This window comes from Musa acuminata, chromosome BXJ2-11, assembly GCF_036884655.1.
Source record: "Musa acuminata AAA Group cultivar baxijiao chromosome BXJ2-11, Cavendish_Baxijiao_AAA, whole genome shotgun sequence".
Classification (NCBI taxonomy): Eukaryota; Viridiplantae; Streptophyta; class Magnoliopsida; order Zingiberales; family Musaceae; genus Musa; species Musa acuminata.
The window spans coordinates 33,350,400-33,378,051 of NC_088348.1; the positions used below are offsets into that span (position 1 = coordinate 33,350,400).

The 27,652-nt window shown below is 34.6% G+C and overlaps 1 protein-coding gene and 1 non-coding gene across 4 annotated transcripts in view; both read right to left on the reverse strand.

The window, feature by feature from the left end:
- Positions 1-25,962, reverse strand: part of LOC135627440 (sister chromatid cohesion protein PDS5 homolog B-like) — a 28,153-nt gene extending 2,191 nt beyond the window's left edge. For 2 of the 3 annotated variants that reach the window (XR_010492607.1, XM_065133541.1), the window contains exons 1-27: positions 25,771-25,962; positions 23,752-23,949; positions 23,336-23,517; positions 22,137-22,257; positions 21,521-21,637; positions 20,413-20,625; positions 20,114-20,330; positions 19,886-20,031; positions 19,660-19,817; positions 19,432-19,581; positions 19,307-19,355; positions 16,865-17,056; positions 15,810-15,992; positions 13,820-13,962; positions 12,945-13,071; positions 11,544-11,690; positions 11,333-11,395; positions 9,598-9,734; positions 7,218-7,335; positions 5,220-5,354; positions 4,864-5,069; positions 4,589-4,736; positions 4,356-4,496; positions 4,173-4,253; positions 3,370-3,846; positions 477-563; positions 364-392 (exon numbers count right to left, since the gene is read on the reverse strand). Coding sequence is in view for 2 of the 3 variants with exons in the window: in XM_065133541.1 (XP_064989613.1) it covers positions 364-392; positions 477-563; positions 3,370-3,846; positions 4,173-4,253; positions 4,356-4,496; positions 4,589-4,736; positions 4,864-5,069; positions 5,220-5,354; positions 7,218-7,335; positions 9,598-9,734; positions 11,333-11,395; positions 11,544-11,690; positions 12,945-13,071; positions 13,820-13,962; positions 15,810-15,992; positions 16,865-17,056; positions 19,307-19,355; positions 19,432-19,581; positions 19,660-19,817; positions 19,886-20,031; positions 20,114-20,330; positions 20,413-20,625; positions 21,521-21,637; positions 22,137-22,257; positions 23,336-23,517; positions 23,752-23,949; positions 25,771-25,863 (4,058 nt within the window). In the remaining variant the exon portion in view is untranslated. The remainder of the gene's footprint in view (positions 1-363; positions 393-476; positions 564-3,369; positions 3,847-4,172; positions 4,254-4,355; positions 4,497-4,588; positions 4,737-4,863; positions 5,070-5,219; positions 5,355-7,217; positions 7,336-9,597; positions 9,735-11,332; positions 11,396-11,543; positions 11,691-12,944; positions 13,072-13,819; positions 13,963-15,809; positions 15,993-16,864; positions 17,057-19,306; positions 19,356-19,431; positions 19,582-19,659; positions 19,818-19,885; positions 20,032-20,113; positions 20,331-20,412; positions 20,626-21,520; positions 21,638-22,136; positions 22,258-23,335; positions 23,518-23,751; positions 23,950-25,770) is intronic. The other variant, XM_065133542.1, reaches the window with a different exon arrangement.
- An 861-nt stretch (positions 25,963-26,823) lies between these two features.
- On the reverse strand, positions 26,824-26,895 carry TRNAQ-UUG (transfer RNA glutamine (anticodon UUG)). Its single transcript has one exon. It is a non-coding gene; the product is annotated as a tRNA-Gln (tRNA).
- Positions 26,896-27,652: the final 757 nt, after the last annotated feature.

The following is a 27,652-nucleotide window of genomic DNA, read 5'->3' on the forward strand; positions in this document are numbered from 1 at the left end:
GTTTGGCAATTTTAACTGACCATGGCTATATTATAGCCAATTTATGGTTTTCCCTTCAGGCTTATAGGTAACTAAAATTTCAAACAAGACAAGACAAAGTTGAAATTTCAGTGACCAATCATTAAATCACAATATTTTATGGTCCAGAAGTCAAATCCCCCTATTTTGTGGCTTTATATGATCTATCTTCCAGTCCATCGCATTCTATGACATTAGAACTTTTGTATATTACATAAAATTTGATCCCCTATCTGTCACATTTTTTTTCCTTCCTACTATGTTCTCTAGTTATAAATAATGAAGACTAATAATGAAATATAATAATTTAATTAAAAGATGAAAAAGGATGTGTTTCTCACTCACCCTTCATCAGGTTGAAGGTTGCATCTACCCTGCAGCAAGCCGGTTATTTGAATTTAGCAAGCAACTATAATTACACAAAGAGCTAGGTATAAGGTAAATGATCCCACACAAACCTTATCCAGCAAAGGCATTTCATTGATGGCTTCCCAAGTCTTATCTTCTGAGTCCAAAAGCTCTACATCACCATTACCATTGGCAACCTTGCGAGTTCAATGTAAGTTTCATCAAGTCAGTATAGAACTATGTTTATGTAATCCATCCAAAGAAATTTATGCAAATTAAGAAAGATCTATCAACAGATCAGAGTTCAGGAAAAAACATAATTTTAATAACTAAATCTGAACAAGAACCTTTCGCTGCACACTAAGCACAATCATTCATGTGTTTTCTTAATTGTATGTACCTAGTGTTACAACAAAGCATGATGCCAACCATGTGACATGCCTTAGGAGGGTAGACCGGACTGGTTTCAATTATAAAGATGAAAAAGCCAAATGTTTTGGTTAAGTATTGGTTAGGTATTCTAAAAAAACCAGAAAATGAACCAAACTAAATGCACGGTTCAATCAGTTTGAACAGTCTTTAGATGAAACTGTCAGTATCATTCTGACTGAGATCATACAAATACAACAATCGAGAAGACGACATTTGATCAGTGATGGAAGTGTAGATCTGAAGGAGTTAACATTTGAACATAAAATGTATTCAAGGATTTTTTACTAATATTTAGTTTATCTAAGAATTTTAACTAATATTTGTTTTCTTATTTATCTAAACTCTAAAAGAATTGTATCATCATAATTCATTATGATGTCACTAGCCTTTCTTATTATCCAAAAGCAGCAGTAAAATAAAGGAGTCCCCATCTCTCTCTCTCTCTCTCTATCTTAAAGAATCATACAGAACACATAGGAGTTGTCTACAGTTCAGCAAAGCACCAGACATGCATCTATCACCAACTAGATTTATCAAGAGTATCACAATCTCAAAATGGACCTCTCTCCTTGAAGACAATAAATAATAAAAGCAACCAGATGACTCCCCCTCTTGCAAGAGGTCTACGCCGTTCTCTTTGGTGGGAATACATTGTTGACAGCTATAGTGTGGTCTGTCAAATTCTCTTGTATTTCTTCTTTTCTGAAGATTCACCTTTTTGGTGGGAATGAGCAACAGAAGGAAGGCTGGGCTTGTATGATGCCAGATCAGCAAAAAGCCAATCAGTAGTAATTACATGGACAAACCACTATACAAATTCTCCATGTTCTGCCCATGGTTTGCTGTTCTTACATGGCCAACCAAGCATTGCGGTCCCTCGTAAGACCAATATGTACCTATCCATAGCAGTGTACCATGTCTTGATACACTGGCACATATAGATAAACTGAAGAAGGGCTGAAAATCAGCAGAAGCAAAATATATATTTTTTTAGGGATTTTTTATCCTAATTTATTGGTATACAAATTAAATTTAAATAAGAATTACCTATAATGTAGTGGTAGGTTAAATTTCAATAAGAATGAACTATAAAGATAAATTTAAATTTATCATGCAATAAAAAGCCTAAAATTGGCTAATACATGCTAGAATGACCTATAAAATAATGTCAAAAGTAAAAAAATCATGGTGCAATGTGCTTAAATTCCTCAATTACCACCAATTAGGCCTTAATCACACTTAATCAACCTAAACATAAATTAATAAGCCTCCAGTTGCCCATTAAATAAATAAAATGGCAAAAAAACATCCTTTTAAAATTTAATTTTATCTTGATTGGCTGCTTAAACATCCCATTAAATAAATTTCTTTTCCCTGGCAAGAAATTTTATCTAGATTGGCTGTTTAACCATATATTTGAAACCCCTATTCTGCAGCTAGTTCAATTCAGCAAAACTATAACATTTCATGCTGGTGTCTTCACAGACTAAATTACATATTTCAAGACAACTAAAGTCGACCCAGGTGAGACAAGCTTTTTCTGACTAGGAATCTTCAAAAATCAGTTATAGTTGGTAACGACAAACCAAGGACCATGTCACTATCACTAGCAATTTTCAATTGAGTTCCTATAAGCCAACATATCCATGGAGTTGATGAATACTGACATAAAGGTAACATAGGCTTTGTTGATGCACCATAGCCTGGCACTACCAAATGTTAACCCTATGAAAATATAGACCTAAGTACAAGTTGATGGCTTGCAATCTGGAAATGGTATATGTCCATTACTACAATTTAGAGTATCGTTCCATGATTCTGCATGTTTAAAACAGTTAGTCCACCCAGTCACTAGGCTTGTTTTCTAAAACCTCATTGCTGGAAAAGAAGTTTAATAAAGACTGGTGGTGGTGGTGTTAAATGGATTGAGTCAAGAGACCAACCTCTCTTGATGGATGAGTTAAGCAGTCCGATATAAAAAAACTTAATTTTGAGAACAGAACTTGTTAGCAAGCAATAAAACATTGATCTTATATCTAGTCAGTAATCAGACTTGTTACTAGACGAACTTGTAAGTAAACTAGGGACCAGTCGAATTAGCCAGAAATGAGAATATGAACAACAGAGGCCAAAATATTATTGAATGAAGGAGTAGAAAATACTGGAAACTCGATATTTAATTCATAATATAAGCTTAAATATTATCATGATGAAGCTGGTTGATCTTATATCTAACTCTTTAAATTGTGAGATCCTGCCTTGCGTTTACTATTTTGAGAATCATATGAATCAACAGTACCCATATTATAACTGCAATAAGCCAAGACACAAAGGAAATTGTCAATTGTTTTCATAAGAAAAACTAATAGTAATCAGATCTGAAATTAGAGAGCTTGCCATAAATCAATTGGGGATCACAGTCCGATCTTGTTCTTAACAAATGTTTCATCCAAACTGACAGGCTCCTTTTATCAACAATGACATAAATGCAATTTATAATAATAGAGCTAGAAAGCTAAAGTGTGAAATTAATAATGTTATATTTACTTACATATTTATAGAAACAAATACCTGTGAATCCAGAGGACACTCTATATCTGCTTTTGAAGTTTCAGGTTGAGAGGTACTGCTACCGTTTGTAACACATCTCTCATTAGTCGTTGAAGGCATGAATCCTTTTAATGCAACTGCCTTGGTAGAAACCTGTGAAGTTGGAATCACCAGACAGATACTAACAGAATCTGAAGAAGATACTTGCTCTTTTCTCTCTTCATATTCAGCATTTACTGGTTCTAAATTTATTATCCCATGAACCAATTCTGTTGACATCGAAGAAGAATGTGACACAGAATTCATGTGACTTCTCACAGAACAAACTTTCTGAGATCTCTTTGTATTAGGATGAAGATTATCCTTCTCTTTCTTCATTTTACCAAGTGATTGATCAATTTGTCTGTCCATGGTTAAAGCATTTGATATGTTCTTCATAACATCCAAATCGCCAACATCTTGAACCTTATGATTCCATTTAGAACATGAGTTTGAAGCCTGTCAAGTGGAGAAGAACGAAATGCATTTAACAGGTTAAAATCATTTATCACAACATGCTTGTATAAACTTGCTCTGATCATAATTTTGTATATTGGTCAGTTTGGTACATACTGGTCAGTGTTTAGCAGCCCAATCAAGGTCCATACCGAACCATAAATACCAACCGAAATCTATTTTTCACTATTTTCTAAGTGATACCATATGGATATACCAAAACGCTACCAGTCCAACAAGTTGCAAAACCAGAATCAGACCACTATTTAAAACCTTGTTTTTGAAGTAAAATACACAAAGGAAAAAATAGAAAGGTAACAATAAGCCACCTGGTTTATATAAGAGTCAAACGCACAGAGGATCCTCCTCACAAAACTTTTATCCACGAAATTAGCAACGTGAAGAGATGCCTGGATGTTACGTCAAACAAATTCATGAGAAAACAAATGCCACCTGGTATAACCTATCGAATGCTGCAATTAAATATGATGACACAAGCATGTTCTGCTTACTCCTTTTTTCCTTGCATCATGACAAGCCTTGAAATATGATGATGGAAGCAAGACGAGATGGGAAGCATCCAATGGGGACTTGCAATGCTGAGTAAGAACTTTTAATGCAAGCAAACATATTTTTGAGAGAATATGCAATTTCTGTAACAGGAAACAAATTAAACCAAAAACCAGTATCTGCAAAGACAAGAGACAAGGAAAATAATTTCGCTACAAGAAAGACATGAACATACAGGGGTGAATTTAGCATCAACAGCATCATCAGCTTTCTGAATGGCAAGAAAAATGCCCAGTAGATATGATGCCATATAACTGGCATCATTTTGATTGCTACGGCCGCAATTTAAATTCAGTAAAGCACGTATGATGAAAATGAGCGGACTGCCAGGGAAAAGAAAGTACATCAAATAAGGTGTGAAGTGAATTGCAGCATTTCTAAATTTTAACATCATAGCTCTAAAATAAAAATCAAAACAGAAATAATTTTAAGTATGAAGATAGATATGACCTACAAAACTCAGCATAAACATCTTGATCTTGGCAATTATCAGAAGGAAAGTTTTTATCATGAGCAAGAACATGGATTACAAAAACCACAATATATCCTGGATGTTTTGTGATTGCTACTCCATCTGTCTCCTGTGCTAAAGCATTCTTGTTGATAAGAAATTTCTTATTACGTGCCGTCAGGAATGCAGTGAAGAATTTCACTGACTGAAAAAAAGGAAAAATATCAGAAGTACTATACTCACAGATAAAGCCAGACAGAAAATATATTTACAGTGAGGAACTTCACTGACTATATTATAATCACAGATAGAGTGAGAGAGAACATGTTTAGTGTACATAAAATAGAGAACTTACATCATTTCGGATATCTCCAATACAATCAACTGAAGTGAATGCAAAAGCACATGCATATCTGTCCGGTATAGCTTGTTCCATTAGTAGCTTATGTATCTTACAGAGCAATGACTTGCGGACAGTTGAAGAAGGATCCTGGACACCATAGAATTCACAATCTAATGAGAAATGTGGTTAAGAACATAAAAGGAGTAAATAAAGATGAGGCTCAACCAAGAATAAGAAAGTTTTGGTGGATCTAGAAGAGGGATGCCAGGATTTAAAGAAAAATCCAAATTTCAAAGCTTGCAATTCGTACACCATGTAGGCCTGACCATAGTTCGGATCGAATCAAAATTGAATCGGAACCAAACCGGGCCGAAACCAAAATCGAACCAGTCCAATGATTCACCGATTCCAAACCAAATTAGAACCGACATAGAGCGACTCAATTTCGATTCCTAGGTTTGGAAAATCAGAACCGTCGGTTCCAAAACCAGCGATTCCGATGCAAACCACTGGTTCCATAATTTTAAATTATTTTTTTCATTATTTAAAAATAAATTTATGAATTTTATATTTTAATTTTTTATTAAAAATAATAATAAAAAAAATTGGCGGTTTCCGGTTCGCTTACAGTTCCTGGTTTTGGGGAATAGGAACCAAAACCACTGGTTCTGAAAATTGGTATGGCCTAATACCATGTTCATTGAAAAATATATATATGTCTATGTAAATTAGCTACATATACATGAATTAAACTCTGCATAAATAACCCATCCTACCTCCAAACAGGTTAACAGTGGTCAGGATATATGACTAGTGAAAGGCTGCTAAAAGATATGCAAAAGGAGAAGATGTCAGGAGGGGCTCTTGTAGAGAATAAGCACCGAGAAAATAAAACAGCAACAGTAAACTAGTGCATGGACAACTTGATGATGATGATGAAATAAGCACATTTAGTTCCAGCATCTCAGTCCACATAACTTAAGAGTGATACACAATAAGAATAGAAGTACACAATCCTAGACATTGCACAGAACCCTTGCCAGTATTTGATTGAGCCAGCATAAGACAGTACAGTTTACAAAACTTCCAATAATTCCCAGAAATTAAAAAAAAAAAAAAAAAAAAAACACGATGTCTATTACAATATTGTAAATAAAATCACAACAGTTCCAATGATGATCATTACTTTAAGGCTTTAAGCTACATCACTCCAGTACTATCAATAAAGGAAATAAGCAGTTGCACACTGTATTAGATATATTACTAAAATAAATAAATTCTATCATGGAAAAAAAAGCATCCTTGAAAAATTAACCTTGAAAATACACAATGTTAAATTATGGTACATGAAGTACAATTCAGATACATCACATGGTAGAACTGCAACTAGTAATATCAGAAACCAGCAACATGTTGATCAGTAGTATATGGAATCAGGATTGATGTCCAATGGCATGGGATCATCACAATACTTTCCACTTAAGATACAGTCACGGGAAGCATGCCCACCTCTGGCATTAGTTAGTGTGTTGTGTGCTAATAACTTTCTAGGATGGTTATTTTGAACATGGTTTCAGATACCAATTAGCACATGGTATGGCATGTACCAATCAGTAATTACCGGTCCATGGAGAGTACATGGTCCTGTACCAAATAATACTTTTATTATTTTTTTGGGATGACTGCAACCAGTTCGGATGTTATACCACACCAATACATTATTGAAACAATATCACATTGAGATTTTAATCCTTGTCTTGAATTATGCCAATTTGTGTTGACAAGACTTCTGCAGAATTAATATGATTCCACCATGCACAAAGGATATGGAATATCTCCAAGATGACTAATCACATCACAACAGCATTTTGCCGTAAGAGAGTAAAGTTGCTTTCATCTCACATGTCAAAGAGAGTGTGATGCATATCCATATCTATTGCCTAATTTTTGGTGTAACAGATCTGCTGAATCCAATATTGTAACATGAAATACACAGTAAGTTGTTCATACCCTTGCACTCATTATAACCAAATGGAAAATGTCTGGTGGTATATGCAAGTCCCATCTTGTTGCAAGTCGAAGAATACATTTTGCAGCAGCTAATCTAAGGTGAACCTTGTCACTTTGACTGCAAAGAAAGTTCAAAGAAAAAAATGTCTGGGTTTGCTACATAGAAATATATCGATAATATAGGAAGAAAGTGAAAGTTAAATAAGCACCGGATAACATAAGAGAAAGCTACCAAGTTCATCAGAAAAAAAGCTACGTAGAAATATATCTAATATTTATCTGGGTTTGCTGTATCAATACCAAGGTTTGCCGTACCGGACTGTACTGCCCGGTACGGGCAGTACGTACCGGTCTGACAGGCCAACGGTACGCGGACCGCCCCGTACCGTACCGAGTACTGTAGCAGTGTACAGTAACACTATAACAGTGCACAGTGCTCGGTACACGTGAGTGTACCGCTCGGTACACCTGGGTGTACCGAGCAGTATACCGTACCGTACCGGTACCGAGCACGGGTCGAAACGCCGGTACGGTACGATACGACGAACCTTGATCAATACATACTAATTGGTACGAGCGGTACGCACCGGTTCAACAAGATACTAATACGTGGACCGCCCTCTACCAAGAGGTACCAATTATTTGACCCATATCGAGCGATATGAGGTTTGTACCGAGCGATAACGATCAAAATCTGATCGTTACTGATCTGTACTAGTCGGTAACAGTCGGATTTCGATCATTACCGATCAAGGGCTGATATTGCCCTATTTCAAACGATCAATTTAACCGTTTGAGGCTTAGAAAAGGTTTTTAAGCTCTTTCCTTCTCTCTCATTCAACTTATTTCACTCTCTCATAATCTTCTTCACTCACATCTCTCTCTTATTCTCACATTTTCATTCTCCTAAACTCAACAAAACTATGATTTATGGATTGAATCAAATTTAGGAGAATTAAAAGGAAAAACACTCTAATCAAGAGATATATATCCACTTTTTATTTTTTTATTGAATGATTAAACCTATTCTATGTGGTATATGACTTAATGTCTAATATATTGTTTGATATGTTTTTGATGATAGAATATTGTTAATTAAGGAATAATTATGAATTTTAATATAATGATTAGTGTTTAATATTGATTTCTTCAAAATTAGACACTCAATAGGTCAGATCTTTATATTTTATGCATATTAAGAATTGAATCATATGTTTGTGATGGTATAATAAGTTTAATTAAGTTTTTTTTAATGCAATGATTAATGATTTTAATGATGATTTAATCAAAATTTGATCGATATTGAATCAATTTACATTATTTTTGCTAAAATTATACTAAATTTATATTTATTTTTAACTTAAAAACTCTAATCTAAATTTTCAGATATTTTTGAAGATTTTTTTATGATTTTAGACGTACTGTCAATAAGCCTCGACGTACTGTCGATATACCTCGGTACATATCGTACCGAGCAGGGCTCCTCAGTACACATATACGAATTGAAATTGCAATTCTTGATATTTATTAGAATTGATGTACAAGATCAGTATAAAAAATATTGATCATCATTAATAACTTGGAGACAAATCATTCTGCATGATAGATTCTGGATCAATAAATATGTGAACGCCATGCCTAGTTCAGATTTCCAGGTTGGCAATGGCATTCATTTGAGTCCACTAGTTTCAGTTTACTCATGGACGGTGTCTCTTCAAAGTTTGGCTTAATGGTCATGAATAAAAATTCAAATCAATGTTATAAATCTTGGTTCAATACCAAGTTTGGCAATGTACTAGACCAGTACAATAATGGTGTACCAGGCAGTATACCGACTTATACCACCCAGTACCAAAAATGTTGAAAATACTAATGATCTGTAATGGACCATATCGTCCAATACTAGTCCATTGTTGGACTAGTAAATATTGATTGGTATGAATCCTTGATTCAAACTAAAAATTATACACTGCAACCAACGACACAGGAATTTAGTGATGACTACTAGGAGTCTGATCTCCAGTTGGATTTCCTGTCATATAAAATATATGTTCACAATAAGGATCCAAAAATCATACAAAGAATGCTTATGTACAAAAAAATTGAGAAAACAAACATTGTAGAGAAAAGGTAAGACGAGCTGTCCAGAGGATGAAGTGTAGCCCTGGGCTAAAACAGCATACTTGGTAAAACTATTGGCCAGACCAGTAGCTGGTTAATCACTAGAAACATTCCAAAAAATTCAATAGAACTGACACTCAAAGAGAAAACAGAAACTACTGTAAAAAGGATTACAACAGCAAGTTTGATGAAGCACAAAATTAATGACGAATACAAAAACTAATCTGGAAAATCATACTTGAATTCTGCTGCTTCTTACCTTAAAATATTTTCATTGATGGTTCCAATTCCAAGTATCATGTCTGACAGGATGTTGAAGAATTCTTTTATTTCATGCCGGATCTGTGACACTTCATGTGGCAAAAAACTTTTGGCCACTGATTTCAACCCGTACATCTAAAGGAATCATACAAGATCCAACCAAATCTCATATTATATGATTTAGTAAAATATGATTAGTGATAGAAACATGACTTAGTTGTTCAAGTATAATTCCATACTTCAAATAAACTTAAAAAAGAACAATGAGAAACCAATAAAAAAGTATAATCTCTAGGCATTGACCATACACTAACTTGATCAGAAGATGGAAAAGTTATTATCATAGGATGAGCAACAATATTTTCTACTATTCACTACAATGCAAAATGTTTGTTTGCAAGTTCGAGGAGACTTGACACAACAAACAAGTACGGGACCATGATACTAGAATAGCTTAAAGGAATATTTAGACTATCAATTTTGATGAAAACATAGTTATAAGTTTGGGAAGTTACAGATAATTATTGAACTTGGTAATGACAAGTCTCCAGCTCATGGTTTACAAAGATGCAAGGATAAGAGAGACGATCTAGTTATAGCCAAATATTATGTTGCATATAATTACTTTCCTTGACAACCCAAACAATCTAGTTATAGCCACACAAAGAAGGTCCCAAAATTAGAAGGCAATGCATGCAACTAAATAGCTATTAAGTATTAATTTGCTCCCTCACAAAAAATACTTTAATACTTATGGTGACAAAAGTTAATCGACAAATAGTTGTGGAGGAAGGTGGAAACCGATGATGGATGAAGCTGGAGAGGACAACAGACAAAGCTACAGCAATAAATAGACGAAGTTGCATCAGTGAACCGAGGAGAGAGAGAGAGACAAAGCCCCAAGGTGAACCGAGGAGAGACAAAGCCCCAAGGTGTTGCGAGGCGCTTGGGTCTCGCTTCGCCTAAGCGCCTTTTGAAAACACTGATCCCCTCTTATCTCCCTCTTTCTCTTTGGCTTGAGTTGACCATCAAGTCATCACACCATGAATCAACATATTAGTGTGTATCAAACTCATACCGATTCGAACAACAATACTAATCTCAAAGAAACTTCAAACTTTGTTTTCGACTTCAAAATTTGTGGATGCTCATCTTTATTTTCCTATTCTGCAAAGGATGCTAGTGTTCAATAAGTAAAATACTTATATTACAATGGTGCAAAATAGATACCAAATATATATGGTTAAAATCATATGTAATTATGATTCATAATATCTAAAACTGGTATTATCAATGGGTTTGAGGAACATTCTGATTTTCTATTAGGTGATGGGTTCAAATGTGACCCAAACAGTCTTAGCCCAGAGGTCAGCCGTTCAGTAGATTTATCTGCTCAACCCAAACAGTTTACAAAACAATGATCTAAGGAGAAAAGGTTGCCATTTGGCAAAGAATAGAAATATTTGTATAACTAAAAAGGATTGCAACATAAGTAGGGAAAAAGCAATACAGTGAGTGACTTGATAACATATGTTTTTTAATCCATTTGTTTATCTACCAGCTCCTGAGCAACTTTATCATTAAATGTAACACAATAATTGTTTAATTGTCAATAGCAGTTCATCTTAGTCCAAGTCGGGAAATACCCTGAGAGTTTGTGGAACCAAATATACTACTCAATCATTGGAAACAATCCATGCATTCAACAAACTACTAAATAATCTTGCACAAACCTTCAATTTGCAGGATAAGCTACATAAAGCGCCATCATTGGAGGATGCTTGATCTGAGTCCACCTATATAGAATCAAAGGTAAATAATGCCTAAGCTTCAAGCTAAACCTTTGAATTTAATATGGTGAACAAGAATGATGACCCTATAATCCTGTTCTAATAAAATAAGCAACTCAGGATGAGTATGTCAAGATTAACGTGAGATTACCACCTTTGAACATAAAAGCTTTTGGATAATGAATTGCATTATTTGCTTCTTGTATAGTTCATATGTTGATGGGGAATACTGTGAAATGCAACCCAAAGACTGCAGCAGAGTCGGGATATGGCGTCCATGATACAGAGAGTTCACAACTTTCTGGAAGAAAAGATTGGAATTAAATTAGTCACCTCACAGACTACCAAGCTTTACAAGGGCATCATTTATTATGTATTTTAAAGAAATAATTAAATCACCAGCAAACTTATCACGAATCCTGCAAAAACAAATATTGCTCATCCACAAAGCAAGTTTAGCCGAAGAGTAGTGTCCATTTTTTACAAGAGAAACAGTTTTCAAAGCTTGGACTTAACAAATGGCAACACTCAGCTTATGTAGAATTGAGCACCATAATACCCATTGTTAATGATTGTGCTAACATCAATAAGTAAAGAAACAAGCATGGCTGAATTCATTAAGTCCCTCTGTCCACCATCTCATCTTCTAGTCTAGCTGTTAACATCAAGCTCAACATTTAATGTTTCAATCTAATGGAGAGCCCAGGATGCTCATCCACTCCCTTCTGTTGTTGTACTTTACATTTTTAAACAATTAATGTCATGGCTCGGGCTTCATAGGCTAACTGGCATATCAACTTCGTTTGGTCTAAACCACTGATCAACATGCTTAAGTTGAAGTTGATAGTAGTACACTTATCAAACCCTTATAAGCCAATCTTAATCTTGCTCACTTCCAATGTGGGACGAATCAGGGGTGTTACAATCTCCCCCACTCAAAGGCTCGACGTCCTCGTCAAGGCCCAGCATAACCCGGATCAAACCCTAGCATAGTGCATGCATATGAAACATAGCCCAATTGTGGCTCCACACCGTGACAAGTCCTCTGACTCCATCCATAAGTAGCCCTTTCCTACTCGAGCCCCCTCACCATGCCCAAATACTAGGTCGGCTCTGATACCAAATGTCATGGCCCGAGTCTGATGGGTTAACTGGCCTATAACTCCGTTTGGTCCTAACCACTGACCAAAATGCTTAAGTTGAAGTTAATAGTAGTACACTTATCAAACCCTTATAAGCCAATCTCAATCTAGCCCACTTCCGATGTGGGACTAATCAGAGGTGTTACAATTAATACATAGCTGCCTTTCTTTTTGACTGTGCATAAAAGAAAATCAACTCCAACAATCCACAAGGGGGATGAATGTCACAACCATTGGACTTACCAATCAGCCATGACATGATAATTTTTATTCACAATCAAAACTCAGAATGTGAAAAAAAGGATCTTTTAGCTGAATGTAGTATTAATAAACTGAAAGAGCATTGCATAAGTTTCAATTTAACGGAGGATGATAACCGATAATCCGTTACCTCTTTATTTTGGTTACATTACCTCGCATAAGTTGGAAAAGATAGGATCATCAGGAGCATGAATGAGAGAAGATATTGCAGAAACAGCATATTTAGACTCGGTGCGTGTTCCTTCAATGCATTTCCGTTCCAGAAATAAGTAAATGTCACTGAACATGAAGATAAGATACAGGAAGTTAGCTTTCTGGTATTCGAATAAATGTCGTGAGGTAGAGTAGGGTTTACAGAATGCAAATGAAGGTTAATACAGAAATGGTACATTAAAAGATCTTCAACAATTGTTTCTTATGTTAATCAATAGCAAACATAAGATTTCGATGAAACATGCATCTTGAAATGACATTTCAAAATAATAAGCAAAGTAATTGGATGATCAATTTTCTCAGTTTATGTTGACAAATTATAAATTGAAGAAATACAAATAACTGAAATCCTTATTTAGGAAAATTTTCTAGAAGGCTAAAAAACAGTAATATGTATTTGTATACCAACAGAAACACCAACATCATGCAGAACATTATTAAGAAATAATTCTCATCAAATGCTGAAGATATAGTGCACTCGACAGCCACAATGACATCTAAATATTGTTACTAAATCAGAAAGCCCCAGAATGTTTCTTATGCACATAGAAAGCTAGAGCAAACACTGGGAAGATGTCAGCAGCAGCTGACATTCTAAACATTGATGCTCTTGCTAAAATCTAGTGTTCTTCATTTGACTAGTTAGCTACCATACTTAGCCTTCAATTAATCTGTGGATCAATTCTCACTTTTCATAAATCAAGTTTAAAGGATTTTTTACATATCTAATTCAAATATAAAACAAGAAAGGATATGCACAACATGAAACAAATGCGATCATCCATGACATACTTGAATACCTTCAAATTGTTACCTGAGTGCTATAGAAACATGGCGACCAGCTATTGATAAAATCTGAAGAGACTTTTCGTTTAACAATGTAGCATTCATGGAAAACAATTTAAGCAGACAGTCTTCTCCTCCTCTTAGCAATGTTGGGTATATGGATAAAATAACCTACATCAGACAAAGAATCCACATTTCACTCAGCATGAACTAGAAGTAAAATAACATATATATATCATCATTGTTCTAACTATACAGAGTATTTTATAGATTATAACATAAGCCAACACTACTGAGAGGAGACCTGAAAAATGCAATATGTTACATGAATTAAAAATACGAGCATGCAAACAGTATGAAAGATACTAGGCTTCCAAACCTTTTTCCCACTCAAATGGTGTTGACAAAAAAACAGAAATCAAAATCGAGAGAAGAATTGACAAAAACTAATACGTATCCTCACTATGACTGATGGGAAATATCAATTCATTTGCCGTTGGAAGTATGATATGAAATATCTCCATCTATTGTTGAAAGGTTAACAGAGTGCAGTAATGTATTTTCATTCGCTGTTGACAGTGTCACTGGATTACCGATGTGCAACTATGTTATATGTGGATGCTACTTGACAGAAATTTACATTGTGTTATATTGCACCGAAATTGATGCATGATTTCATTTATTACATAAGAATTATTATTCTTTATAATGATTCATAAGTTCTAATTTGATGCAAAAATATGACAAAGAACTGATTTAGTTTCATTTCACAGGGAGGTGGTAGTATATAATAATTAAAATTGTTTCATGAGTATTAAAAAATACTTTTATTTTTCAAAGCTTCCTACTCAACATAATTGTTAATATATTCTTATTTTATATTTATTTTTAAAGCAAGCTCTCGAACTATGGATTTTGAAATGGGTAGATTGCGCATGATACAATTATATCAGTACAGAGTTGTACATGGAGGCATGACAGATATGGATAGATGTAGCTCAGGTGCCTAAAATATCAAATACACAATTATCCGCACCTGAATATCAAATAAAGCCATGTAAGCCACCACCCTTCAAATTGGAAAACAATAGATTAAAACCCCAGTTCCAACTTCTTATTAGAAATAAGGAGCGAAAGAGAGATTATAGTTAACCAAACAACAGGCTAATGATGGTAAGATTATAATGATTTGATGACCAACTCATAATAAGTAATGTTTTGTATTTCTTTATTATACTCTGGACTTTGTCAACCTTCATATTTGTCATGTCATGTTAAAAGAGATGGATGGAGTTAGCATTCCAATTAAGAGAAGATAGCAATTAGAGACTAATCAAATGAAACACAAACTACATACTTGCTCTTTTCAAATATTGAAATTCATAACTAAAAATCATGTAACTTGAAGGATTACAATATAAAACTTTTCTGCACTTGACATACATCTAGTGCACTCTGTTGCTTCTTGACTTTTTTATTCAAAAATATAGATAGAGTGAATTAAACAGCATTAATTACACTACTTTACAATATAATTAGAAAAAATCACTTCTACTTGTAAACATATGAATATATAGGTTTAAAAGCATAACGGTGAACAAAAAAAATCACTGTCAGCAAGTTGCAAACAATGCATAACAAAATAAAATGCAAGACAAAAATCTCATAAATATATCCATTGTCATAAGACAATCAAAAACCAAAAATAGGAAAGAACTTTAACATAACAAGGAAATGAAGAAGTCTTCTCTATCTGCAGCTAATTGGCTTCTCCCACAAGAATGTCTTAAATAAGAAAACCTGCTACCAAGCATATACATGAATATTGAGGAATATATATTGTTATCAAGATTTTTCCAAAGTTGAGACTTGAGAGCTCTTAACTCTATTTAGCATGATAAATGTGAAATATACATATGGATTGTTCAAACGTAAGCATGCTTTGGTGAAAATTATCAACAAACATCACTTCAATGCATAAAGTTGCATCCCATGAAGTAAATAAAGAAAGCACTTACAATAAGAAGATCTACTTTAGAAACTTGCGCGTACTTGGTTCGATCATCGTTTCCAGATATGACTTCTTCCATAATATAACGAACATGCTCGGCACTGAATATTGAATACGAACATTTTGTGGAAAGTGTACTAAGAAAATCATAAGTTGGATGTTTATCCCCAAGCTGCTTAAGCAATGAAACCTATAAATCCATGCAAATGAATAAAAAGACTAGTAACACTATAAAGTAATTTAAATCTTAACTAAGTGGCAAATAAAAGAACTTACACCACAATATGATTTTTTTTATCAACAACCTCTGTGAACAGAGGGCTATAAAGTAAAGATATATATAAGGATCCAGACATACATGCTATATGTCAAATCAGGAATAATTATTATTCAATATGGACGAATTGGAGAGCTTTTGACTGATACATCATAAAATGAAGTTTTATATTAGTTTAAAAATTTAAAGCTATGCATCAACCCAAATAATAAAATATAATTAAATACCATTCTTAAGCCTAAGCCATCCATCATGGAAAATTTATTCTTTTGCAAAATAGTACATGAAAAAAGTAATCAATTGGTTGTCCAATACATATATCATACTAATCATTTCATTTATAATACACATCATATTAATCATTTCATTAAAAAATATTTTCACTGACTTTGCATAACATTCCTATTTGCAATGATATAATCAATGTCCACTCATTATTTTTTTTATATGATTTCCTTCATTGCCCTTTGTGTTCCAATAAAAATATGGCTTCCAATAACATCTGATGAGGTAACTGATACAAAGCTATGAAGACCAACATATGGACCACCAACCTTGAGTGACTATAGGAAGTATTGCATGAAAAAAGGTAAACCTAATGGCTACATAGAAGGCTACTATAAGAAGTTTATATAAAAAGGTGAATGAATGAAATGAAGGCATTCTTAACAGCTTTAACAATAAACCAAAACCTGATTAACGCAACAAAGCAAAAGGAAAATCAAAGGACTACCATAATTTCCAACACTTATAAGTAAATGAAGAATGCTTTAAAAAAATCGTACCCGAGTAGAGTAGGCAGCAGAAGAAGACATGTCTTCATCAACCAATTCAAGCAATGACTTAAAAATATTGCTATCTGTAATCTGATGCAATTTTTGAAAGCACTCCACCGCTTTAGAGGAATCTAGGAATGCGGTAGACATCTTCATAAATGATGTCAAAATTCTCATATGCATTTCTTCTGAAGCATTCTCCTGAAATTTGTGTTTAACTACTAATTCAGTAACTTCTCAATTTAAAATAAACATATCAAGAATTTTGTTCTGCAATTACACACTAGTATCAGGATCCGAAGAATGCTTAACTCTAAACTAAAGAACTAAGAAGTATGAGAAACGACGCAAGATAGTAGGTAAATAGCAAGATTGTGAAAGATGAAAGACGAAAATAAGAGTGACATTTTAAAAGCGATGAATGTTATGTAATCAAAACCTAAAGTAGACAATACAAAGTAACTTGTACCACTTCTAGAAATAGCCCCTGAAGAGAATGCTTTGCTTAGTATTCTTATAAAGCCAGGTCAATCATCATATACAACATGCACAAACTGTCTAATTCATGAAAAATACTAAATGAAAATTCTTTATATTGTACAACAATAATAAAGTAGCACCAAATGGATGTTAGCCACAGAAAATCTAATGATGACATCACAGGCCTCTTAACTAGATTAACTTAGGAAGCATGCCACCTAAGTGTTAATACTGCAATTTTTCCTCCTGGAAATCTTGCTCCAAGATCAATATTTTGTAACAAAGTGATCAGTACCAGCCAGTATTATTTTTTATTATTTTTTTACAAAAATACCAGGTGGCATACCAGTTGCTATGGGTCAGTATACCATATACAGACACCACACTAGTCCAGAACAATCATTTTGTACCCTAATTGAAACAAAAGATGGCATCAGCATGGTTAACCTTCTTGCGAGAAACCTTTTTTGGAGGACAAACTAAATTTGCTAGATATGTGCATTTTTAGATGTTACAAAATCAAACAAGGAGAACTGACACATAGATTAAGAGATATATGCTATTTATTCTTATGTTTTACATGATCAACAAAAAAGATGATAGTTAACATTTTAAGACTTAAAAAAAAATTACCACTTAATGACCAAAGAATTTGGTGAGAGATGACAATCTACAGCTAAAGGATAATAGAGTTGTACAAAAATTAATATGTTCCAACCAAATACTGGATGAAATAGTAAAGAAATAGGGATAGAGCAAAGATTCAAATTCATGATCTACTAGTAGGAAAAGGAACAACCTCGTATACACTACCCATCACACACAAGTCAGATGAAAGATTAATGGGTCTAATGCATGCAACACAACAGTGCACATAAAAAATTAACGGTTCTTGCAAGAAGGCCCATATGCAAGTAGTTTGAACCTTTAAGAACTGGATCAGATGTCAACAAAAATGTGTAGAATGGGGATTCAATCTCAAAACATGGACTAATATTTTCAGAAGTGATAAGAAAAAATCAAGATTTTAATTCAAAAATATTTATCAAAATAAAGGTTGTTTTAACAAAAAAGGCAAAAAAAAAAAGCCTTGTTTAGAGCATGCCTCTAAATTTTTATTTTCTGGTTGTAAGAAGTATGTCACTAGTTTAGATAGCACACCTAAAGTAGACATCAGATGACAGAAGTTTCACAATCTTCAACTGGGAAATGTTTCTTCTAGGATTAAGATCAAGTCTGTAAATACAAAGGCTAAGATCTTATGTTATAACTTTCTAATGTAATTTAGAAGTCCAAAGTCACAGGAATGAGAACATAGGGTAGAAAACTCAGAAGATGATTTGCTCTTTTATAAAATGTCTACTGAAGCAAAGTTTCTTGCAGTTTTTGGCTTTTCACTGTTAATTTAAAAATAAAATATGCTATGTGGATAATTAATTACCTTCCATAATGACAGACTAGTGAGCAAAACAATCATGAAAAGCTAGTGATCTAATCAAAGAGAGGACAAAATGCTGTTGCACACACAGGTGAAGCCATATAGTAGAACGAAAGTAAACAAGGAATAGCCATCAAAACTGTAGAACAAGTAATATCCACAGTGCTCAAGACTAGTAAGAAAACAAAAAGGATTACTCTATAACACACCACATTATGTCCCATAACATTACAACTCAGGAGATGTAGAGAAAATATTTCTTGCTGTTGAAAGTGCTGATAGAACATACACAGGCTTAAAATAGAAACTAAAACCGTTGAGGACATTTTGAAATGTGTTTGGGCAAATCTAAAAATTTGAACCAACTTAACCTATGGTAATGGCAGAGCCAGTGCTTATGCAAGTCTTTATTTCAAAATAAAGCAAAAAACAGATGATGTGTATGCACATTGGTAGATGTTACCTAACAGGCTAACACTTTCAAGCAAATGCAGTTTGCATTACTTCCCTATCAACTGCCAAGTGGTTATTACCTTTTCTTCATCTCGCAGAGCAAAATATACTTTCAGTTCCATCTGCAACCTGAAAACAATTGGTATCACATATGGAAGACCACATTTTCAAGTTAAAACTTAAAAGACCACAGACATGCTTATACCTCCACTTTTGATATAAGATGGATTTTAAAGCCTTTATGTGAGGCAACTTGAAAAGCGAGAAAAAAGCAATCCAATGTTTTGTCCTTTCTTTTATGGAAAGTGATGCTGGAAAGAGATCTTCTGCAAAGACCAGTTCGATGTTCTGTGGCCTGTGGTATCTTGTCACATTTTAACACAAATTGATTCAAGCAGCAAATCAAAAAAGGGTTAAAGGACAATAGTCAAACCTGAATTCCTTGCATTCCTTGTCGAAGCATAAAAGTAACATTTTGCAGGGAATTTGTTCATAGTGATCATTGAGTGTGAGGACCCCCTCAGAACACCTACTACAGTATACACGATATAACTCTAGTAGCTTTTCCATCACTTTCTTTCTAACAGAAACCTGCAGAACAATACGTGAGAAAGCACAAGCGCAGACGATTCATTTTGAAGGAACTGAAAGCTAGTAACCTTTTTATCACGAAGCCGTTCTACAGCTTGTAGTATTATCTCAGATGGAAAACATGTCAAGCTAGATTTAGCAAGATCACAGACTGCAAACACAGCTTCTGTTCTCACTTTATCATCAAAGTCTAATAATCTTCCTTCAAGTGCAGCTGCTAGCAAGTATATGAGATGTAAAAAATTTGCAATACAACATTTAGCACAAGAATTTAACGGCAAGATATATGATCTCACCAAGAATATCACGTGCTTCACTGCCAAATGGGTGAGCCAAATAGCATTCTCTAGCATGCTCAATTGCAGCAATTCGAACTTCTAGGGATTTATCAGATAATCTTTTCAAGAACTCAACAAAGACTGTATGGAATTTCTGACTGAAGTTGAGCTCAGATTGGGCAAGAAGCTTTCCAACCAAGTGAACAGCCCTTAAGCGAATATCGACCTGATCAACCTGCCAATAAAACACAGGTTATAATAGGATCTGATGCAAGAATACTTCAAGCGAAAATATAACAGTGGTTCTCAGTACATACTAGTAGTTCATGGGTCAAGTTTGGGATGACGGCTACAAGAATCTGAGGAGCACATTGATATAACTTCAATATAATTTCATGGTACAACTTTTTAAATTCATTTGCAGAGGCATCATTGTCAAAAATGCAGGAAGTTAAAAAACCATGAATTGGGGACTCCAGCTTCCCAGCACAATTCTGGATCAGAGATACGGCAAGTTTGGAGGCTGCACCCTGTGAATAAGTAGTTAGGGCAAGTCAGTAGATGTAGATTGTTAAATACATCTTACATTTACATGTTGTTTTAACTGTTCAATAAGAAGGCTAAAGGATCAGTGAGCCAGAACATTCTCTAGGATTTCAATGAGATACAATCCCTACTTAATGATATCTACTAGCCACATGCATCCATGAACCACCCATAACAAATAGATAGAGATCAACAATCACAATTATCCAACGTAGATTTATTAGTTCCCGATAATGCAAGATGAAAACTAAAAATATAAAATCAATGAAAAGAATATGTAAATCTTGAGAAAGGCTATTTATACCAAACAAAAAGGATACGTAAGAACATCTTACTCTGAAAGTTCTAGCATGATTGTTGATCTATCTTCCCTCACACTTAATTATAAGAAAAAAAAATATTGGGTGAGGTTTTTTGAAACAGTACCCATGAAAGGGACAAAACAACAACTATCAAGTCAACCCACCTGAATAAAAAAAAATTAGCATTGAAACCTTGTGGATCAACACTAAATAGCAAGAAACTGAAACCTCTTTATACGGAAAATACATCATACTTTTAGTTTTAGGTTACTGTTAATTTACCAGAACAAGCCAGTTTACCATATATACATTTAAAAGCCACCAACATAAGCAAGTTAACTCCTCAATTGTGCAAAAGGTGCCATGTTACAGAATTTCTCAGGCAACATTAGATCTACTGTTTTCTTCTTCAGTATATGTAAAATTAATTTAACATCATTACTCGCACTCACTTGATCCATCATGCTCTTTGCAATGTTAGATTTGGTCCTCAAAGATAAACATCTATTCATTTAGAAGTCGCTTATAGCATAAGTAAACAAGCTCTCCGTTTGCAAGAGTAAGACTGGGCATTGACCTTCCATAAAACCCCAGTGGTCGGTGCCTCATTCACTGCGCCACCCTTTGTAACATAAGCAAACATTGGTAATCTGGTCCTTATTTCCGCATCATGCCAAGCAAGAAATGTATGTCTCTGTTTTAGAACTTGGTCAGATATACATGAAAGCAAAGAAGAACAAGATGCTTAAACCCTTTTTCAAGGCACTTGCATATACTATCATGTGAAATAGACAGAAATGGAGCAGCAATATATCCTGCATCAAGACCTACCCTCTACAGTGTAAAGTTAAAATGTTGATGCTACACCATTATGCAAGACATATAATATTGAAATATTCAATATATTCCCATAGAACAATGTTTAGCAACTAGCAAGTACCTACTAAATCAGAGAAGAAAAGATGAAAATGGAAAAATATTGCATTGATTGAATAAAAAAGCAATAGGTAAAAAGCTCTCTTCTTCTACAAGCAAAATCTTTTCAGGATCACCATTGTTTAGGATCTTCTTGTTAACAAGTTGGACATTAGAAAGGCATAGAATTGACCTTAAAATGAAAAAAAATCTTGGATTAAGAATAAATAGCACCACAATTGATACAATGCATTAAAATATTTTTTTTGAATAAAAACCTTGTCTGCCTTCATTAGATTTTGCAGAACAATGCCCAGAAGCGGCTGAGTAACTTTTTCCTCAATAACAAGTGTCATAATAGACAGCATAGCTTGGATCAAGCTTCTTTGATGACTTTGTCTAAAAGATACAAGCACACTAATTAGAAAACCGCTAAAAATAAGCATCTGTTAAATAATCATAAAGTATAATAAAAACACACATGCTAAAGACAGAATCAAAATAGAAGAGGGTGCTTATTACACCAATAAAAAGTCAATCAAGAAATCTGATAAATGTATGCACTTGCAAGTAAGTAAAAAACCAACAGAAGTCAAAATCTCCTTCTCAGCCCATCAGGTTATCTGACCAGCCAATCCACCATGATGACCCATTGACTGGTCGGGTTGGGTTAGATCATGGGTGAAACAAATGCCCCCTTGATATTAAGGTACAAACTGACTCAACCTCACATTTTTTATACAAAATAAAGCAAGACTTGTCTTAAACCCACCAGCCCAACCCAATCAAACCCAGTTGCTAGACAGGATAGGTTCAGATCAAGAAATCTTGACCCACTGATGGGTCAAGACTCGTTTGAGCAAACCATTATCAGACGCAAACAACCCATTCTGTGTAATAGGAATTATAGTTTGTCAAAGATAGAATTTAAGAATGCTCATGACACAAATATCTATAAGCGATTCAGAAAAACAACTAGAATTCATTCATAAAACAAAAAAATGATTGTGAGCCACGAAATCAATGCATCTCTAAGGTGAAACAACATGGCACACAAGGTAACACATGGAAGTAAGCATTGCATGTAGAATAATTTGTTCTTGCTTTATAAATAATCTAGGATCAAATTTTGGGCAACAGCAAGCTAATGTCTCATTGTCGTAGTACCAGCCTCTAAACTGCGATATAGGATCAGATTCCTATAAACTGTATTTTTTAATTCCAGCATTGTAGTTGGATCCCTTTATAAAACAACTGCAGAATCATTGTTTTGACATAGTTTTCCAATAAACAAAAAGAAAATTTTGCATGTTAACTTGAAATCTAAGTTTAGATAAAAGTTTAATGTTTACACTAACAAAGAATCACAAAAATATGAAAATTCTTGCATTAAGCCATACAACTTCAAATTTAAAAGTTCAATTATTCCAGAGCATGGTATTTAAAAAGAACGTTCTCAAGTACAAAAAAGACATACCTGACAACAGAGAAAAAAACTTTGAACATTTCCAAAACTAAATCCTCACAACCCATGTCCAACATAATCACACAACATCTCAAGGCAGCAAAACTCTCCAATATCTTTGTCCTCCTTGTAAAATAGGGACTCGCTGTATCAGCCAGGTCAATGAAAGTACCAATAATAAGCCTAAAAATGTGCTGCAAATAAGATGCACATGTGAGACAGAATTAGAAGAATCATTGACTCTACAAATCTAATAATTGCATAGAGATCTTCCTATATGCCTTTGATCCCCACATTAAAAAAATCACAATAATCAGTGCTTAATGAAGTACAAGCAACTTTTTTTTTTCACCGTAACCAACCAAAGAGAAAATTTTGGATGTAAAAGCAATTGATAATTAAACAAGTAACCAGGGGAGAGACATTACCATAAATATCTCATCACTGAAAGGTGGTTCAGGTGCCAGGATCCGGATGATTTCACTGAAACACACTGCAACCAATAACCTAACTTCTTTGTCTTTATGCTGAAGTAAGTTAATTTGAGAAAGAGAATGGCTTAACGGTCCTAATGCAATCTGTAAAGTAGAAGACTGATTCAACTTCGATAAAGCGTCTTCAGCCTCCTGCACAGGGAGAAGGGAAGGGAGAGAAAAATCAGAAAGTTAAAAACTTCTGCAAAAAATATTACGGTGAAATCAGAAAACATCAAACTGGAAAATTAACAAACACAATATCCTTTCACCTAATGTTAAATTGTCAACTACCAAATCGAGAAAAGTGCAGCAAGGTAGCAATAATTTATAAAAAACAGGAATAATTGCACTCTGGTCAACTACATGTTTCCAGTAGATGTACATATGGAGTAGCAAAAGGAAAAGGACACCAAGTATCATCATAGTCTGACACATCAGAATGTGGAATTAATTGTCTAAAAAGACTTACATATGAACAACCATGAATTTGATGTTGCAACACAACTCTCCTCCAGGTTCAAACAGGCATGTCCTTGTAATGGTAACACCCTATCACATCCTCAACTTTCAGAAGAAAGTGGTAATGGGGCTTAGAGATTGTTTATAGAAGTTTAAAAAAAAAAAGAAGGTCAATAATAAACTAGAAATTCAATAAAGATAATTTATTTGTCTCCAGTTACTAAATGATTTCTATAAACATGGGAAGGTAAACCCTTGTAAAAAACAAGCCTCCTTGATGTCGCACCAACATCAGATTTTTTATCCCCTTCCTTTTCCATACCACAACGGAGCCATCCAATCGTTGTAGTTTATGTTGTCTAATGTCTTAGATGCCAATAATGCAAATAGAGAATTAGCATTATGTCCCATGTGAGGAAAATCCAATTTAGCCCATGGTCAAAACAGCTTGTTCTTAAAAAAGCACTTAACCTTAGGTTGAACCCTTATTAGCCACAAACGTCCACAAAGACAGAATGCTTCTGACCTCGAACATGATGACATGTTAGATGGCCGACATTAGATACAACACAAATCCACGTTTGACTAGATAGGTCTGCTGCAAAATATCAATCTGTGCCGCATGGGCTTCATTCTTCAGCTCCGCCATTTTCTTTTGACAGTTGCTTGATGAACTACTGTTACTTTGTGTACTTATTTCTCTCTCTTAACTGTCACATTTTACAAGTTTACATGCACTGAAGAATCATTGACACCTCGTCCAAAATACCTGTCAAAAATCTAGAGAATATTCTTTTGCTAACCATGTGCTGCCACAAATCATACTCATCCACATCCCTTCAAGCCGGAAAGTGTTTGCCTTAGATCACTGCACATCTAAAACAAATTGCTCAACATGCATCTGGGTCAATCACCATCCAACCTATCATACTTCGTACTGTGTGTGACTTGTTTCGTAGGAACACTGATCACCCCTAGATTATGTTTCATTTCTCACCTCAAGTTTGGTTTCCACTATTTTAAATAGAAGTCGCAAAACCCTAAAACAAAAATAGTTAGCATCATGACAACTCGGCATCAGTGAAGACTGTCCTATTGCATCGGCTTCTATCATATATCAAGCCCATAAGACAGTCAAATCAAAACCAACATTGTACGATAATATTAGACACCACAGTCGTGAACCCACATGAAATTTCAACACCCATGCGGGTACCATCAGCCAAATTCCGTGTACAGTTTCTCAGAATGCAAAAAAAGCAACTAATAGAATGAAATAACCCAATAGATACCACAAAGAAACAGCAAGGCTGTGCGCCCACATGACATTTCTACAGCCAAGCGAGTACCATCAGTCAAATCTTTACCTAGATTGTAGCAAAAGCACAAACGATCCTACAAAAGGAACCGATTCTTCAACAACGAACAAAAAATCAATCAAGGAGCGGAAAATGCAACACAGGAATGGCTGGGGTCCACGGTTGGCCCATGGTTCACGAAATCTAGTGTTACCTTGAGGAACTTCACCAGAGAGTCCTTGCTGAGTCGAGGACGAACGAGGCTCTTCCCGACCTCTTGTACGACGCGCTCGGGAGGCACGGCCATGCCGACGGATTGGGATAAGAAACCCTAGGTTGCCGAATGAGAAGCCACGGGGAGGGATCGCAACGTCAAGGTTTCTAGGGTTCAGGCCTGCTGGGGTTCCTCTAGTTCTCTCCGCTTTGCTCGGCGAGCCATGCCGGTTATTTAGACGGTGGAGAAGGCGAGATGGTAGGATGTACTCTCGGCACACTCTAAATTTATTGTCTGGAGGATATTAACTTTCGCTAGGAGTGTAAAGACAATCAGATTAATGACGTTCAAACGATTCCGGCGGAGCATTGGAATCGGGCAATTTGGTGCTCCCGCCCAGTGAAGCACGTGAGATGAGTGTCGCTGGAAATATGGACGTGTTTCATATCGGCGTCTTTAAAAGATCGATTTCGTAATGGTTCGTTTTATGTCGCGATAAAAAGCATCTACTTACCGGGATGAAACGAGCACAAAAATAAATCGATATTTCCGATGAAAATATATCATATAGATAAAGTAAAATAATATTTTTTTTGAAATAATAAATTGCATTATTCATTGCAACTATTTTTTGAATTTCTTCATGATTCAAAATTTATTATCTAACCATATAAAAGACCTAAATTTTTAGTTTTGTTTTATGTCGACGCCCCATTTCTCATATTTATCAGTTGAAATGCTTGATACTAAATTTCATTGTCATAATATTATTGTTTCCAGATGATAATAGCCATTTTTATTATTAATATTAAAAAATTGGAAGTAAGAATAAACAGCATCAGCTATGACTAAATAACTAAAAATTAAAGAAATACTTCCTAAAGAAATTAAAAAAAACTAAGAGAATGGTCATATAATATATAGATTTATTTATTTCTTTGTTTGTTTGTATTTACATATCCCTGAGAAAATTTGCAACAGGACCTATATATATATGTTTTCCCCGAAAAAAATAAAAACGACAAATTAAGTTTAAAAATAGTCTTATTAAAAAGGTCCCACCGGGATTCGAACCCAGGTCGCCAGATTCAAAGTCTGGAGTGCTCACCACTACACCATGGAACCGTTGTTGGAGTTTGGCTGAAACTTTTATTATATATATGTTATATTTGTATATATATGTATATCCAAAAAACTATAATAACTAAGTTACATAAACACGAGACGAGCTCACAAAACCTGAGAAGACCACTCCCCTATTTAAATACATATATATATATATATATGTTACTAGAAAATTAAGAGTCTTATTTCATTCTGTATGTACATGAGACATATAAAAATGATTCAGAATTCTCAATAATATATCAAATGTCTTTAACCAAGTTTCTTATGATCCAAGGATAAAAACCATCTTACATAAGATCGATACTAATATCTTCGAATTTGATTTGATATGAATCATCTTGACTCTTATATCTCTTACTTCTTATATATTATTATTACTTCATCTTATTATTACTGAAAACTCTTCCATCATAGCTTAGAAAATAGATGGTGCAGGAAGCTGCTTCCCGTTCCCTAACCTGCAAATCATGGCCTCACCTGAACCCAACTGGATAATATATTGGGTACATTCGTTGCCAAAAATGATACAGGTCTGGTGTAGGTTGTACCTGGACCCATCAAAGCCGACACTATTAATAGAAGTTTGCAATGCGACCTACAGCAATAAGTGCAACTCATCAAATCAACCCACACACCAACTAACATGAACAGCTGCAGCTAGTACCAGTAAGCTCAAGACAGTTATTACTCGTGTCTTGCTGTGGCTGCTCATTGTTGTTCCATTCTGGTCACTGCAAGGGTGGTGAAGGTAAAC